The sequence below is a fragment of the Acomys minous genome (assembly GCF_964271855.1).
Source record: "Acomys minous genome assembly, chromosome: 2".
In the NCBI taxonomy this organism is placed as follows: Eukaryota; Metazoa; Chordata; class Mammalia; order Rodentia; family Muridae; genus Acomys; species Acomys minous.
The window spans coordinates 14,181,919-14,199,549 of NC_140484.1; the positions used below are offsets into that span (position 1 = coordinate 14,181,919).

Sequence of the window (17,631 nt, forward strand, 5' to 3'; positions counted from 1 at the left end):
CGTGGTGCACACCTGTAATCCCAGGGGAAAGCAGAGGCAGGTAGATCACTGTGAGCTTGAGGCCAGCCTGGTCTACAGAGTGAGTCCAGGACAGCCAAGACTGCAGAGAAAGCCTGTCTCAAAAAAGCCAACAAACAAACAAAAAATCCAAATAACAAAAACCCCTCCACGAAGCTCTTGTTTTTTCCCTGTGTGCTGTCACAGACATGTACCTGGGGGCCTCCAGAGGAACTGTCCTTACTGCTAACATGGTTTCCTCAGCATCACTGGGAGCCTGGCAGTTTAGTAGAGAGACAGCAATTATCTCAGTGGAATTCCCAGAGTCAAGACATGGTTCTTTGGCCCAGGACCGGTGACAGGGGCAAAGGTCATGCCTAGCTAACTCAAACTCTCAACTATCACGGGGCTGACAATACTTGTAGCCACTACTCAGGGGGCGTGGCCCATGGTGAGCCCACCTAGGAAGCAGGAAGCCCTTCTCTGAGGGCAGCTAGGCTGCGTAGTGTCACGCCTTGCCACTTGCAGTTGCCTAAAGGGAAGCCATCCTGGGCATGGGCACCCTTCCTGGGCTCCAGTTTGCTCAGGATTCTGTGGTGCAGCATTTGAGACCTCGGGTGACCTCCCAATAATCCGGTGGTGTCTGAACCTGTGCCACTCACGTCTGTCTCGCCCTCCTGCCATTCTACCAGGCCATCTTACCTCTGAGGCCTGGAGAACAGGGTGCTTGGCTCTCGCTTGTGCACCATTTCCTTAGCTTCAACATATGCTGGGTACAAAACAGCCAACTCAGCACACACTGTGTATACCAACATTTAAGGCAGAGTGTGGTGGTTCACTCTTTTAACCAAGCATTAGGAGCCTGAAACAGGAAGATGACCACAAGCCAGGGCTATGTGTTAAGTTCCTGGAAAGGCTAGGGCTAGAGGGAGACCCTATCTCAAAAGAATCCAAAACTGGGGCCAGAGAGATGGTTCAGCAGTTTAGAGCGCTTGTTCTTGCAGAGGACCTGGTTTCAATTCCCAGCACTGACACTGTGACTCACCAGTCATCTGTTCACTCCAGCTCCAGGACATGAGCCCTCTTCTGGCCTCCATGAGTACTGCATGCACATGACACCCACACACATAAAATCTAAAACAAAGCTGGGCATGGTGGTGCACACCTTTAAACCCACCACTTGGGAGGCAGACACTGGCTGAGAGTTCGAGGCCAGCCTGGTCTACAAAGAGAGTCCAGGTCAGCCAAGACTACACAGAGGAATCCTGTTTCAAAAAACAAAACAAAATCATAAAAAAAAAAAGTAAGCCCTAGTGTTGGGGGTCTTTTTAAAAAACGTATTTATAGACCACCACAAAATATTTGATAATAGAACCATTTCTACTTCATGGAAATATCTCAGGACCTACTAAGGATTCAGCAACAGCACCCTGCTTCCTGTTCGCCCAGGACCCTGTCCTTAACTGCTATGTGACACCACTTGGTCTTGGTATGGAAAAGACAAAAGTGCTTGAGGTGTGAGGCCTCAAGTCTGAGAGGGAAGAAAAAAAAAAAACAAAGTGGGGGCAAAGAAGACTGCAGTAGAGCGTTTGGGACTGATTTTATTCAGGTTTTTCTCACAGTGGTTAGAGCCACTCTGTCTTCAGGACAATCACAGCACAGGATACCGTCACCCAGACTGCCCAGGGGAGTCTGAGCAGCTGGATCTTATTGCTTAAAATACACATATTCACAAGAACTGACGGACGGTGGTGGTGTGCCTCACAGAGGAATGTGTTAGCGGCTGCAAATCTGACGGTAGCACCAGGCCCTCTGCCTAACCCCTCCTCCCACTGACCTGAAAACCGAACTCAGTCATGTCTCCCTGGCCCCAGCTCACTGTCTCCCATGCTCTCAGAGCCTTAGGGTGGCCTGAAGCAGCGGGGGGCCTACCACAGCTCCCTCATCACGGCGGGCGCTCCAGGGAAACTAGTCAGCACTCGGGGGGAAAGACACTCGAGAGGGTCCCACCTCATCAGCGGTCGACTAAAGAGGGGTTCATTTTTTGGGAAAACGTATGCTGAGACACTTCAGTGAGCCGAGCAGGACTTTAACAAGAAGGCAGCTGGAAAGGTGGTGAGTGAGAGCTGCAGCTTGGGCCCCCGGGGACCTCGGTGGAGGAGGTGCACACTCGGTGGCACCAAGGTGTCTGCCAGAGACTCCTGATGATCCTGGGCAAGCCAATGTCTGGGCCACAACTAGTCCACGCCTGCCTCTCAAGACTCAATCCAGCTTCCGTCTGAAAGCAGCAGAGGGAGGGACAGCGGTTCAAAATGTTTCCACGTACAGGGAACAGAACGCAGGCCTCTGAGTGTCCGTGGAGCAATGTGCAAATCGCAGTGGTGAGCTGGGTAGGAAGCCTCTGCCAGGAGGGCAGTGTCGCTGGCAGACGCCAAGCGCTGCCGTCCACAAGGCTGCTGAATACACCCGAGGACAGTCACACAATTGTTCGGTAAACAGTAAATGCGTAAAATAAATTACCTTGAGAGGGCCATACATGCTCAAGACATGGCTATGGTGAGCAGAGTGCCCATTCAAAGTATCTTCACAGGAACACAGGGCTAGGGGCCACATACAACATACACAAACACACAGCACACACATACACACCCATACACACACCCACAACACACACCACGTCATCCAACAATCACTGTGTAGACTTCACTTTTGTTCGACGAGGATTTTGGTTTGTGGCATCCAAATGCAGACATGCATTCACCTTACAGCCTTGGATTTGCTTGCACGTGTTTACATTTGGACTTTTTTTCTTCCTTTTTTCCTTTCTCGACATGACGGTGCCGAGGCTACGCATCATCATTCAAGAGCAGGGGGTGGGGAGCCCAACTCTTTGGTGGACAGGGCTGCGGGGGGAATGTTTGTCTTCCGTGCTCCTTTTTTCTATCAAAGCACAACGGGATCTCTAGAGCACAGGATCTCCAGATCTCTAGATAACAGGAACCAGGCCCCACGTCCTGTTGGAGAGGGCTGACCCTTCCTGCCCAAGGGCCTTTATACAGGCTGTACAAGTCTTGAGTCATGCCTCCCCAACAGGCTAGGGGCAGGGCTTGGCTGTGAGAACCACAGGTAACCAAAGTGTTCCTTCTAAGTGGTCAGTTTAAAACAAACAAATACACAAACAACAGATTTAGTCAAACTCAAGAGAAAACACTGTGAGAGCCAGGCTACTGGGCTGCCTTGCCCGGGGACACACGACTCCCTCAGCCCGTCGGCTCACAGAGGAAGAGGACACATAGACTGCAGACTGTGTTCAGGGTCGGCAGGGCCCGCTGGCCACCTGTGGGCATAGACAAAGGGCAAAGGTGGAGAAAGCTGTGTCTCTACCAGCTGTTTCCAGCTAGCCTTTGTTACCTGTCTTTTAAAAAAAAGAACACAGGAAACACAGTATAACGCTCTACACCTCAACTACCAGGCTGAAGCCGGCCAGAGCCTGCTGAGAAGGGCCCCCTCTACGATGCACAGATGTGTATTTTCTCCCTGGGGTTTTGCCAGACTGACGAGATCCTCACCAGCCCGTCCCTCGGCTCTCATCCTCCCACAGGCTTAGACCAACGCCAGCTCTGCAGACACTGGCAGCCACAGGTGACAATCCCCAGGCCCCCGAGGGTTTCCTTTTTCACGCAGGGCCAAGATAAAACCGTCTCCCCCAGACTGACACAGCTTTCTTACAGATCCACTCTGTCCTGAGAACCATCCCACAGCACGGTGCCAGCCCCAGTCACTGGGGCCTTTCCAAACACACGTTTCTCAGCCAAGCAGGTAGGTGAGCTACAACTCTGAAAAGGGGGTTACAGAACGAGTCACAGAACCAGCGTCTCAGTCTTCTACAGCTCTGTGCTTTTGTGGGGGAGGAGGAGGCATCCACACCCCAAATTTGTACCTGGAGATGTGGGGAAAAGTGGGACAGGAGGGGGGAAAAAAAAAAGGACAAAGTGGCTGTACCACTTCTAAAAGTCACTTAATGCTTCTCTTGTGGGTGTCCCCTACCCTGGTTTTTGTCAAGCTCTCCGGTGCAGGCGGGGCCTGTTCTAGCTGGGGGAGCTGCTGCGCTGCGAGCTTGGTGAGTCTTGTTCATTGATGGTGTTTAGCAGCAGGCACGCGGGCGGCCGTGGCAGGTGGGGTTGCCCAGGCTCTCCGGCCTGCTCCTCAGAGGACAGGCAGAGCCCTTCCTCTTCGTCAGCAGGAGGCCGTACATGACAGCTGTCACAGAAGTCTAGGGGCCCGTCCAGAGCGTCATCTATGAGTGTACTGAACTCTTTGAGGTCATCCTCATGGTGGCCCCGGTTGCACACACACACTTCAATGCCCGAGTCACCTGTGAAGCGGCGATGTCTGCCGGGGGTCTTGTCTTTGCTGTCGGCGGGTACGCTACCATGCTCGGGACTGGAATCTTTCTGAAGCTCCTCCTTACACTCCGGATCCCTGTCCAGGAACGGCCCTGGGTCCAGCTCCCCGTGGCCGGCCACTGAGCTGCTGGACTCCATTCCAGGGGCTTTGGTGGCAGCCTGGTCAGCGGGCACTTCAGGGGACTGAGGGTCAGCGACACTCGGGGGTCTGCTGGGTCCAGACAAAGGACCGCTCAGTGCTCCCTGGGAGCCCTGGGCTGGGTCAGCGCCTGGGGGGCTGCCCCCTGCAGGGCTACCCTGAGGAGGCAACAGTTGCTGCTGCTGCTGCTGCTGCTGCTGCTGCTGCTGCTGCTGCTGCTGTAGCTGGAAGGCACTGTACGGTGGGGGAGGAGTTGGAGGTCGGTTCACCACTTCCTCATAAGGAGGTAGTAAATAGTTTGGCAAAAACCCTAAAACAGGGAGGTAGGGAAAAGAAGAAGACATTACTGCACTGGTCAGCATCCTAACAAAGCTCTCCCTCTCAACATGATACTGTCCTCTCCCACCACGGTGTCATCAAGCCGTGACTGTGGCTCTTGGCTGTGGGTAGGGGAGGGGACTGCAAATGCCTGGAGCAGTGGCTCTCAACTCGTTACTATAGTTCCTCAGGTTGTGGTGACCATCCCCCTACCCCTAGCCCTCCCCTCATAAAATCACTTTTGTTGCTACTTCATAACTGTAATATTGCCAATTTGGGGATCGTAATGCAAATATTGGACCTGCAGATGGTCTTAGGTGACCCACAGGGTGAGAACCACTGGCTTAGCAGGAGAGCAGCGTGGGTGTGACCTGAAGACGCCTCCTAGCATCTGAGAGGCACCTGGCTTCCTAGTGCTGCTACCTGAGTAAGGACCTCTTGCCTATGGGTTAAGGGATAAGGCAGGTGTAGCGAACTAGCTGGGACAATTTCTTGCTGAAACGGACCCTTTTCCAAAGACACACAAGCCCCACATTTCCTTCTTTCACTTACAATCATGATTCTAAAATTTAATTGTGTATATGTGGGGGGGGCGGTAGGTAGTGGGAGAGAGAAGGCAAAGAATGAGTTTGTATACTTAAATGCAGTGCCTATAGAGGCCAGAAGAGGGCGTCTGATACCCTGAGCCTGAATACAGGTGGCTGAGGTCTGTCTAGTGTTGGGTCATCAGCAAGGTCTGTGAGCTGGCTCTCAGTGCTGCTCCCACATTTCTTGCTCAGACTGTATCCTCCGCCTGTTGTTAGGTCTCAGCCAAGGCCCCTAACAAAACCCGTCTCCGCCCATCTTTCCCTGACCCCAAACACATTCAGGGCTCCCCTGAAAGCTGTGTTGCTGCTTTCACTACAACGTGGTTCAAGACGATCTGGAAAGTGAAAACAGGCTTCATCTGGACTCAGTTCAGGAGTGGTGGGTCACCAGTCAAGGGTGCATGAGGGACCTGTGACATGAAGGCTCATTAAAGGTGTGCCAGGTGAGCTCCTTCTTAGTGCACCCAATGCCTTGAGGCAGCTGCTACCACTTATTAAGCACTTACTATATACATGTAAGGTGCCATGCTAGGCAACTAGCCCTCCCAGCTATGGAAGTCCAAAGCTTTGTGACACTATAATTTGTATAATGTGCCACCTGGCTTAAGACAAGATGCCTAATGGGGCCTCCCTGGACCATGTGAGAGGACAGGACAGGGGATTCCAGCACGAGGATTTCAGTTAAGCTACCAAGTTTCTTGGATCTCAGAAAGTCCCAATACCACCCTGTATCTGCCCCTTTCATGAAGACTCCACAAGGCACGGAACAAGGCAGCAGGCCAAACAGGAGGCATCCAGGTTAATGAGGGCTAGACCCCAAGCCACTAACAACATACTTCCATTGACTACGTGCCTTTTAAAAAAAATCTAGTTCAAGGCCACCCTTAGGCTCCACAGGGAATTTGAGGTAAGTCTGGGCTACTTGAGATTCTGTGCGTGTGTGCATGTGTACGTGCGTGTGTGCCTGTTAACGGCGCAGAGACCTGGCTGCTGTGAGCTTGGGAGTGGCCCTGGCGGCTTGGGAACCACTGATCCACTGTGTGACCCCTTAGGTGAGAGACCCAGGTGGGGTGGAGGGGGGTGGGGAGCGGGGCACCGCTCCCCAGGGGTCCTGGGCACTGAAGGTGGTGACCTGTGGTGTACGTACTGAAATAAAATGGCAGTGCTGAGTAGTTGTGAGCTTCCCGGTAAGCGATCAGGTTGATCTCATGCTGCCGCTGCTGGGCCTGAAGGCGGTGCTTGGCTCGGCGGTGGTGGCACACGCAGCAGCAGCTCAGGATGATGATGACGGTCCACACCAGCCAGAACCCTGGCAGTTGGGGAGGCAAGACAGAGAGGCACACGCACAGTGAGGACCAGAGAGATGAGATAGCTCTCAAACAAGGTCTACACAGTGCCCTGGAGGCTGAGGCGGGCAGTTGGGCCTCACCCTGTCACTAATGTTTCCACCACAGGGGGAGATGCTTGGGACGGAAGGAAGGGAATGGCCGGGAAGGAGGACCAAGCCATCACTCCAGCATGCTGGCTGGCTCTGTAGTTTAAATGTGGAGAGCATTAAGAGATCTTGAACAAAATACTTGATTCTTAGGGTTCTGCTGACAGGAAACAAGATGAGGGCCTTTCCCTACACGTGTACCTCTGTAAATTGCAGCCATTAAAAAGGGAGATGGAAAAGTTTTAATTGCCTCAGGCCCTGCTCTTCCCTACAGAGTGTAAATGACCTCCTGCGTGCTCTATAATCCGGTACAATTCCATCTCCCACTGCCTGGCCACCCCCTCCTCTATCCCTTAAGCCTGGGCAGGCAGAGGACCACTGGCAGCCCCTCTTTCTTCCTCCACCCTGGAGCGTGTGGAGAATAAGAAGCCCACAACCCTCTCATTTCCTACTTTCTCAGTGACCCCCAATCTGAGAATACCTCCTCAATTCTGAAATGTGGACAGAAAAGGCTTTTAGACACTTTAAGAACAACTAATGCGCCAGCTATCTTAACCATGTGCAGACACGCATGGGAAAAATACTGAAAGGAAAAAACACAAATATAATGACAATGTTTGTGCCTGGGGCCTCCAGGTTCAGAGGGCGTGGGCTCTCGTGGACCTGGGGTTCACATATAGATATGAACGTTCATGTAGGTGCTGGGAAAGGAACTGAGCCCACGATCTTCACAGGAGCAACAAGCGCCCTTAAACCAGCCAGCCATCTCTCCAGTCCCAATAATAGTTTTAAGAGATGCAAGGGGCTGAAGAGGTGGCTCAGTGGTTAGGAGCACAGCCTGCTCTTCCAGTGGACCCAGGTTCAATTCCCAGGACCCACATGGCAGCTTCCAGGCGTGTGGAACTCCAGCTCCAGAGGACTCAGTCCTCACACAGACACACATGAAGGCAAAATACCAGCGCACATAAAGTAAAAATACGGTGACCAAAATAAATACATAATAAATAAATAAACAAATAGGATGACAATTATAAGGAATTTAAGCTTTTTCAATTATTTTATTCTTTTAAATTATGAAACTAAAAAAAAAAAATCAATTTTAAAATTACCTGTGACTAGCTTTACTTCTACTGGCTTTTTCTTTTCTTTTTTCTTTCTTTCTTTCTTTTTTTATTTTTTATTTTTGTTTTTTTTTTTTGTTGTTTTTTTTTTTTTTGGTTTTTTGAGACAAGGTTTCTCTGTGTAGCCTTGGCTGTCCTAGACTCGCTTTGTAGACCAGGCTGGCCTCGAACTCACAGCGATCCGCCTGCCTCTGCCTCCCGAGTGCTGGGATTAAAGGCGTGCGCCACCACGCCCGGCCTTTATTTTTGGTTTTTCAAGATATGGTTTCTCTGTATAGCTTTGGCTATTGTGGAACTCACTCTGTAGACCAGGCTGGCCTTGAACTCAGAGATCTACCTGCCTCTGCCTCCCAAGTGCTGGGATTAAAGGTGTATGCCACCACCTCCCAGCTGTCTTTTTTTTCAATGATAAATTTATTTTTTTTTAAAGTGATATGTAAGGTAGATTTGATTAAAACACATTATACGCATGCATAAAATTATCCAACAATTATAAATTACCATATGTGTATATAATTTATCAGTGCAGAGGTGTGCATGCCATGGACATGCAGGCAGAGGTCAGAGGTCAGGGATCGCCTTCCACCCTGTGAGCCTTCGAGCTTATACAGTAAACACTTTCACCTACTGCGCCACCTCACCGGCCCAGATAAATCTGGAGGCAGACCTGCCAGCTGAAGACTAGTCTGGTCTCCGTGATAAGTTCTAAGGCAGCCAGGGTTACATGTGAAAACTCTGTCTTGAAAACAAGTCTCACGTAGCCCAGACTGGTCTCAAACTTGGTATACAGCAGAGGATGGCCCTGAACTTCTGGCCTTTCTGCCTCCACAGCCCAGGCAAAGACTGCGGGCCTAGGCTGCATGCTCAGTGTATGCAGCACATGAGGCAACACGCAGCACCCAAGGGATACTGTAGCTCCCCCACAGGGGTTCCTAATTCCTCTGAGAATGCAGTCACACATATGACTTCTATGGGTCATTTTTAAACAGTATTATTTTAGATATGTACAATTCTTGATAGTAAATGAAAATGGCAGATTATAAACAGTATGAAGTAACCCCTTCCTCTCTGTCTTTTCGAGACAGGGTTTCACATGGTATACGCTGGCCTCGAAGTCCTGATTCTCCCATCCCTACCTCCCAAGGCCTAGACTACAGGTATAAAACATCACACCTGGCCGATCCCAATTTTTTCTATATGACTCTTTGTTCTCATTAGTTTAATTTTAATAAAATCAATAAAATCCTAGAATGACAAATAAGACAGGGTCTCCCTAGGTAGCCCAAGCTGGCACTAGAACCCGCCTTCTGGTGAGTGCTGGAATTACAAGTGCGCAGCAATTCTGACATCACTTACAGACGACACATAATACAGTGCATTTTCTTTCTTTTTAGAAAAATACAAATATGAGTTTCACGTGTGTGTGTGTGTGCATGCGTGTGTGCATGCTCTCTGTAGCACATGCCTTAAATCTCAACATTTAGGAAAGCAGAGGTAGGCAGATCTCTGTGAGTTTGAGGTCAGCCTGGTCTACAAAGCAAAGCGAGTACAGGACAGCCAAGGAAACACAGAGAAACAGCAGAGAAACAGTGTCTCAAAAAAAAAAAAAAAAAAAAGACTAGCCTGTGATAAATAGTGAGAGACAGCTCAGGATTTAAAAGTACTTGGTGCTCATTTAAAAGACCCAAGTACAGTTCCCAGGACCCACATAGCATGTAACTCCACACTCACATGTGTGTGTGTATACACACACACACACACACACACACACACACACACACACACACACACACACACGCACACACGCACATAGACAGGATTAGAAATAATAAAACCACATCTTCCCTAACCCTGCCACATGGGGTCTGGGTGTGGTTTAGCAGTAGAGTGCATGCTTGCTTGGCTCGGGACAGGTGGTGTCCTGATCCCTCGCACCATAAACCGAGAACATAAATAAATACAATAATAAAATATAGATATATGGATTTAAAAAACAACAACAACAACAACTGAGCTCCTGAGGGTTAGCATCTAGAAGCCACTCTGGATGAAGCCAGCAGGCTTTCTGCTCCTGGTCTACTTGTTTTTTCCCTAGCTTTTCCAGGATGTCATGTACTTCTTTACAGTAGACAGAACTTTTTTTTTCCCCTAAAAAAATTCATCTGTTGAATTATTTCAAGGCAAGCAGTTATGGGGATGGGAAGATATTTTGTTCTCTGTCTGGTTTACTGTCGTTGTTTTTGTCTCATGTAGCCCATGCTGGCTGACCTCCTGTCTCCATCCATGTCCCAAATGCTGGGACTGCATCTGTGTGTGTGTGTGTGTGTGTGTGTGTGTGTGTGTGTGTGTGTGTGTGTGTGTGGTGTTTGGCTTGTGGGGGTCAGAGAACAGCTTTGGGGTGTCAGGTTTAGGCTGCCAGCCCTGGAGACCAGTGCCTTTACCTGCTAAGCTGTCTCCCTGACCCAGAAGAGGGCACTGCATCCCCTGGGGCTGGGGTTAGAGCAGTGCATGCTCTCAGCTGCTGAGCAATCTCATCTGGTACCTCACAGATGCTGAGTGGGCAGCTACCACGGAGCTCTCTGCTCCCTGTTCCCACCCCCACCCCAGCATTAAAAGTACAGCCATTCTCTCTCTCTAGAAAACCAGCATATAGGGTTATTTTTACTTCAATCACTTTCCCAGTACTGCCTCATTTTCTACATTTTCTCTGCTATACTATATGTGACCCAAGGTGTCATTCTCAGCTTTTACAACATTTGCTTTAAACTTAACAGTGAAGTAAGGAAACGCTCAGTCAGGCACAGAGAGTGGCACATGCCTGCAGGACGGAGGCAACCTGTGCTATACAGGGACACCCTGTCCTCAGCAAACAAGAGCAATCTCACGCACCGCTTTTCATGGTCACCAAAAATTCCTGGTTCTCTTGCTGTGGGTGGGTGGGCAGGCCCCGACTTCCTGGCCTTGATGTGCTTGAGGGAGGTCATGGGACACATTCTACCTAAGTGGCATGTCATTTAGGGACGAGAATGCTTGTGAAAACCTTTCATCGCTTCCCTCCAGCATTTCTGGCTCCAGGCCAAAAGACTCGCTCACGCTGGAACAAAGGCCCCCTTCCACCTCCAGTGGACACACCAAAAACCTGTGGGTTTTAGTCACTAGAATTTTGGACGTTTGTTCCTACAGCAAAACCTAGCCTGCCCTGATTACCACAGTGTGCTTGCAGGGCTTTCTTTTCTTTTTTGGTTTTTCAAGACAGGGTTTCTCTGTGTAGCCTTGGCTGTCCTGGACTCATTTTGTAGACCACCAGGCTGGCTTCGAACTCACAAAGATCTGCCTGCTTCTGTCTCCCAAGTGCCAGGATTAAAGGTGTGAACCACCACCACCCAGTGCTTGCAGGGCTTTCTATGTGTGATTTAAGTGTTTATCCAGAACCGTTTTTTGTTTTTTGTTTTTGTTTTTGTTTTTCCTCCTGGTTTTTCAAGACAAGGTTTCTCTGTGTAATAGCCCTGGCTGTCCTCGAACTCAGAGAGATCTGCCTGCCTCTGCCTCTGCCTCCTGAGTGCTGGAATTAAAGACCTGCACCACCATGCCTAGCCCCTAGAATCTTTTTTTTTTTAATTGTATTACATTTTTGTTTATTCTGTGCTCCTACCATACACGTATAAAGGTCAGAGGGCAACTCAGTGGAGTTGGTTCTTACTTCCACCATGACAGTCCAGGATCAGCAGTTACCAGACCAGCAACTCATCAACCTCTTCTACTTTTTTTTTTTTTTTAAGACAGGGTTTCTCTGTGTAGCCTTGGCTGTCCAGGACCAGGCTGGCCTTGAACTCACAGAGATGCACCTGTCTCAGCCTGGGGTAAAAGGCATGCGTCACCACACCCAGCTCATGAGGAATCTTAAAAGGATTCTTGATCTGAAACATAACTGTAATCCCAGCACTAAGGGAAGCACAGGCAGGTGGATTGCTGTTGAGTTCGAAGCCAGCCTGGTCTACAAAGCGAGTCCAGGACACCAAGGCTACACAGAGACACCCTGTCTCAAAAAACAAAAAAGACAAAACAAAAACAAGGCTGAGGTCCAGAAAACGGAAGTAGCATAGGAAGAGCTTTATTCTTTTAAAAATCATGATATGGAAAAACTAGGAAGACCAGAAGGGAATGGGGAAGCAGTGATGAAACGCAGACCTTTAGTGAAACTCTGCAAGGCAACTTTCCCACCTCTCCCTTTCCTTTTTACTTTTTCCTGGTCCTGGGGACAGAATTCAGGGCCTTGTGCGTGCTGGAACACATGTTCACCAGTAAGTCACACCACAGCCCTAGCCCGCACTGCCCCGCTTGTTAGTATGAGAAGGAAAACTGTCTCTACCGTGTGGCACCGAGGGAGGGCACATTTGTCTCAAACTGGGTGAAACCCCTCTTAAGTGTTTAACACAAGACACAGGAGAATTCTCTGTGCAGATCAAGGCAAGAAGAAACACAAAGTCTTGCAGCATGCTGGGCGGCAATCTAGGGACAGAAAAATGGACAACGAGCTGGTTCCATCTGGTGGGAAGACAGACAGAAGACATTCTGATATGGCCCACACAAACTGGACTGTCCTGGCAACCACACTAAGTAAAAGCTGCAAGCTGACCAGAGGCAGGGATGGGAATCCTAGGTCAGTCCCAATGGGGTTAGAGAACATTTTAGTATCTTAGCGAGATTCGGAAATCGAGAGGTGCGTTGTACTGTTTTTGTGGACACAGGGTGCTGCCATATAACTGTGGCTGGCTTCAAATTTGGGGCAATTCTCTACTGTGTGCTCTCTGACACACACACACCAGCCCAGAGGACCGCTCCCCACACCCACGCAAGTTATGACCTTGCTGTGTGGAGCATTTGTCACACTAAGCTAAATGGAAGACACGGTTTTAAAAGCAGCCACGGTCCCATGTAGGGACTGAGTCATGTGCTCTGGAGTTCAAGGCAGACTTGGGAAAAGCACCACTCCTCAGCTGGCAGGAAATTCCCGCCCAGGGAGCCAGAGACGCTGCCATGGTGAGGTAGCTCCATTCCACTCACATGGTAGCGTGGCTCCCTTGGCTCTGACAGGTCTCGTCTCGTCAGGAGCTCCTGCCCCTGATGCTGCTCATGGTCTCTGGACTTGGGAGATGAAGGTCTCCACAGCTTTGCCAAGAACCAGCTACGCAGGTTCAAACCCAGGCTCTCAACGACCTGTGACCTTGGGGATTTTGTTTCTGTTCCTCTTGTGTGTAACATGGGGAGAACGCCCGTGGACTACACCCAGCCGTGCCCGTGTGCGCTGTCTCTGGCTTACTATTACAGCTGTTGCTCTTACAGGCGTAAGCACAGATGGGATGGATTTCCTTGAAACCCTCTTTGACCCCCCGTCCTCTAAGACTATTCCATAAAAAACATGGGTTAGGATCAAGTCCAAAGTCTGACTCTAGGTTCTGTTCTTGGCAAAATTCTGCGGAAAAAAAATCAGGCCACTCCTATTTGTTGAGCCCCTGCTCTGAACGGGGTGCTTGCCCGCTGATATGAGCTGCCCTGCTCTGACCATCCTGCCCTCGTCCTGGGGCCTGGACCACAAGGGAGCAGAGCTTCAACGAGGCCTTGGAAGGAGGCTTCCTGCTGGACCGTGTGCTCAAAAGTTAAATGCCTTAATATCAGCTCAAGTGCGTGTGTTGAAACATCAGTCAACAGGGCCCCATAAATACGGCCAATTTCTCATCTAGTAACTTCAAAAACCAAAGTCAAATGGGATCAGCAGGTTGGCATTAAGTGGACTGGCTAATCGTCTCTTCCACATCATCTCGGGAAATCCCACCGCCTTTTCTCTCAGCTGAAACTCAAACCAGGGAAACCTGATTCTTGAGTAAAATTCCTCCAAATTATCTCAGGGCCTGACATATTTAAATAAACTTCTGTGAAGGGACTGAGGTCTAAGACCTCTGGAAGTCAGGTTTGCTGAATGATTGATCGAAGACTGATTCCAAGGACAAATGCAGGCGTCCGTGGTCTCAGCCACCGTGCTGGCAAACCAGAGGCATGTGTTCCCACCTCACGGAGGCCCAGGGGCTGGTCAGGTTACAGCACACTGAAAACTTGCTGGGCAGAACTCAAGATCAGTGTGTGCCTGTGGGTCTGTAGATTATACATAGGTCAGGCCTTAGGACACAGGTATTCAGTTGAGCGGAGGTAACAGGGCTGGTGGGGACGGCATTTCCCCCAGGCCTTTCTTGCGAAATGGAGAGGACCTAGCCCGACCTTGCCAATGATTCCTGGCCCATTCTTTTCTCTCCCACAGAAAGGGTTGCAGGAGGTGGGAAACCAACTCAAAGCCAGTTAGTTTGGCATTTCTAGTGAAATTTGAATGGTAGTTAGAGGGAACAAGAATTAAAATCATGGCCTGGTGTGGTGGCACACGCCTTTAATCCCAGCAATTGGGAGGCAGGAGGCAGGTGGATCTCTGTGAGTCCAAGGCCGGCCTGGTCTCCAAAGTGAGTCCAGAACAGCCCAAGCTATTACACAGAGAACCCCTGTCTTGAAAAACCAAAAAAAAAAAAAAAAAAAAAAAAAAAGAATTAAAACTACAAGAAGTGTATTTTCCAGCACTTGGGATGCAGAGGCAGTAGAATTTAGAGTTCATGGCCAGCCTGGGCTACATTGTAATTTCCAGACCAACTATATGCAGAGAACGGGTCTTTTAAAAAAATGCAAAAGAAAAACAAAACACCAAGTATAGTTTTGCTAATAACACTATAGCTCCTTCCAACCCTCAAGCCCACTCCTATATGTTCCTCACAAAGACTGGGCCCCCAAATAAAGAGGAAAGCCAAGGGATTTCCTGAGAGGGACAGAAAAATCCACACTGGGCATCTCCTGGCCAAGAAGCCCCTGCTGGGCGGGGCCTGGGAAGGGCCTCGCTCTGTGGTCCCTCCCTCTAGAGCTTGGGAGCAGCGCACAGTGGAGTTTGTGTTGTCGCTAGAGCCTCCTCCCTTCACTAGCTCACTGTAACTGGAAAGCAGCAAGGCGGAGGCCCTCTTCTCAGACAAGCTCCCTGCCGTTTGTTTCCCGGTTCTTGCCGCTGGCCCTCCTCTTGGCCCTGGCTTGCATGACCCAATTCTGGTGGCTAGCGGGTCTGCTCTCCTCCCCCCCTACCCCCCACCCAGCCCAGGAGGCTCTGTCAATCTGAGATGGGGCCATCAGCATCTCCATTTCTTTCCATAAGTGATGCCGGCTGGGCTGGGCCGGGGCCCCAGAAAAACGACCGGGAACTCTGTGGCTTTTTGGCAGCCCCAGAGGTTGCCTTTTGTTTTGACAAGGGGTGGGAGGGAGAATCTGAACCCTGTGGTTATCTGCGTTTTAAAACATTTAAACAGATCGAGTCCACCTGCTTGGCGCTTGGTGTTCTTTAGTCACTTTCTCAGCACCACCCCTTCCAAAACAGCAACTCTTGCCACTGCTTATAGACGTGGGGGCCTGTGGTGACCTCAAAGCCCTGTCCTTTCCTGCATCAAATTCCCGGAGATCGGTGGCCTCGGTCCTGGAAGGCTGAGGGTGAGGGGAAAAGTCCTGTTTGAACCACCCATGCTGGCTCTAAAAGATCATTGCATTTTACAGAGAGAGAGACTTCCCAGCCAGGAGTCCAGTTTCCTTGCCAGACCAAATACTAGTCCTAGCTATTTTCCTACCACATCACTGCCTAGGGAAATGGGTGCCCAGAGAGAAAGGGGACGTGAGCAGAGGTGACCGTGGGAGTAAGGGCACGCATGGTTTGACAAGCCAGTCCAACATCTGATTTTATTCAGAGGCATGGGTAGTAAGGGATCAGAATCATCTGGGGAAACAGCCCACAGTTGCTTCTTTTGAGAAACAGCTGTGGGAACCACTTCAGTGTCAGTCACCTGGGACGGCCCTCCCACTCTGTCTGGCACTCAACACTGTCTCCTCGGAGTTCTAAGAAGATCAAGGTACAAAGTGTGTTAGGCGAAAGCACCGAGCTGGGACCTTGACCTCCGAAGAGGCACAGACCACATTCCCCGGTTCTCAGCCCATGGTGCCCAGAGGGGGCCCAAGCCCTCCTCCTCTGGAAAGAAAACACTTCTGCGACCCGGAAGCGGATTCTACTCACCAACACTCTCCCCAAGAGAATCAGAAAAGGCTGGCCAGCCCGCGGTTTCCCAAGGAGCAGAGGCAGTAACCGCGACCCTGGGACGCCAAGAACCCCCTGGGCAAGGACTTACACCAGAGCTCATAGTAGTAGTTGCAGCACTGAGACTGTCCACAGCAGTGTCCTGTGTCACAGGTGTAGCTTTGATTGTTGGTACCCACACAGGCTTCCTTATCCTACAAGAGCAAGAAGCAACGGAGCGTATTACACCACAGCTCGTACCCACTACCTGTCCTCTCCACCTGGGCATCGGCTGTCTGTCCCCCACCCAACTCCACCTAACCGGCTGTCTGTCTGTCTGCCAAACAGCACCGGTGTTTAATCCCACTAGGGAAACATAATAAAAAGAACCACCTGACCATAGCAAAATTTAGAAAAACAAAGGCTTCTTTATTAGGGAAGGCTTACAGGTGCACACAAAGCAACATGGTAAAAAGCAAGGCTCCCCTCAGATGAGACAGGGGAGGCGTGCTGTACTCTATGTTCTGGGAGAAATATTTCCTATGCAGTGTTAACCTCAGTTGCTAGGAAGGTGACGGTTCTCCTGTAAGTAACAGCAGATGGAATCACTTTTCTGTGAAAATTTCCAGAATACCGAGTGCAAATAGGACTCCGGAGTGACCATCCAGTCAGTTACTGCCATCGCCTTCCCCACTCCCTCACAGACTGCTAACAGAAAGACTCAAAGCCCGTCTGAAGGCAAAACGCAGGGTGGTAGGTAGCTCAGCTGGCAGGATGCTTGCCCAGAAGGCAAGAAGCCGTGTGTTCAATCCCACACTGCATAAACCGCACAGGACGGTGCCCACCTGCCATGCCAGCACCTAGGGGTCGGAGGCAAGAGGATCAGAAGTCAAGACCACCCTGGGCACCCTGTCACAAACAAACAAACCAAAATCCCTGAATAAACAGATAAACAAACAAAAACCCATAAAGCCTTCTTGGAGTTGTCACCTTTTGGAAAACAATGGCAAACCCATCTGGGTGGCCTAGTTCAGTGTCAATTTCTTATTGACATTTTTACTTTTACTTATTGAATGATCTACTAAAGTCTTGACTTGATCCAAGATTCATATTGTCCCTTGTCAGGGCACCTACATAAAGGGCACTGCTGAGTAACCACGGAGCTCCATGCCAAATTCTATTTATAGCACTGGAGGATAGGGTGGACATTTTCAAAATATATTTCAATGATATGAAATATCAACCAGGCATAGTGGCTACATGTAAGCCTAAAACTCATGGTGCTGAGGCAGGAGGACTGCTTTGAGCTCAAGACCAGACTGGGCTACCCAGTGTGTGGAATGCAAGCCATCCTAGAATACAGGGTAAAAATGTGTCTTCAAGAGGAGCAGGGGCACATCAGGCGTGGTAGTGCACGCCTTTAATCCCAGCACTCGGGAGGCAGAGACTGACGGATCGCTGTGAGTTCGAGGCCAGCCTGGTCTACAA

At 50.0% G+C, this 17,631-nt stretch overlaps 1 protein-coding gene and 1 long non-coding RNA gene across 4 annotated transcripts in view; one reads left to right on the forward strand and one right to left on the reverse strand.

Annotated features, from left to right (window-relative positions):
• LOC311579097 overlaps positions 1-17,631 on the forward strand; it is a 133,921-nt gene that overhangs the window by 51,895 nt on the left and 64,395 nt on the right. The gene's annotated exons all lie outside the window — the stretch shown is intronic.
• WBP1L (WW domain binding protein 1 like) overlaps positions 1,581-17,631 on the reverse strand; it is a 61,406-nt gene continuing 45,355 nt past the window's right edge. For 2 of the 3 annotated variants that reach the window (XM_084749097.1, XM_084749098.1), the window contains exons 2-4: positions 16,144-16,358; positions 6,595-6,756; positions 1,581-4,852 (exon numbers count right to left, since the gene is read on the reverse strand). In XM_084749097.1, coding sequence (XP_084605223.1) covers positions 4,086-4,852; positions 6,595-6,756; positions 16,144-16,267 — 1,053 coding nt within the window. In that variant the 5' untranslated portion in view covers positions 16,268-16,358 and the 3' untranslated portion in view covers positions 1,581-4,085. The remainder of the gene's footprint in view (positions 4,853-6,594; positions 6,757-16,143; positions 16,359-17,631) is intronic. The other variant, XM_084749096.1, reaches the window with a different exon arrangement.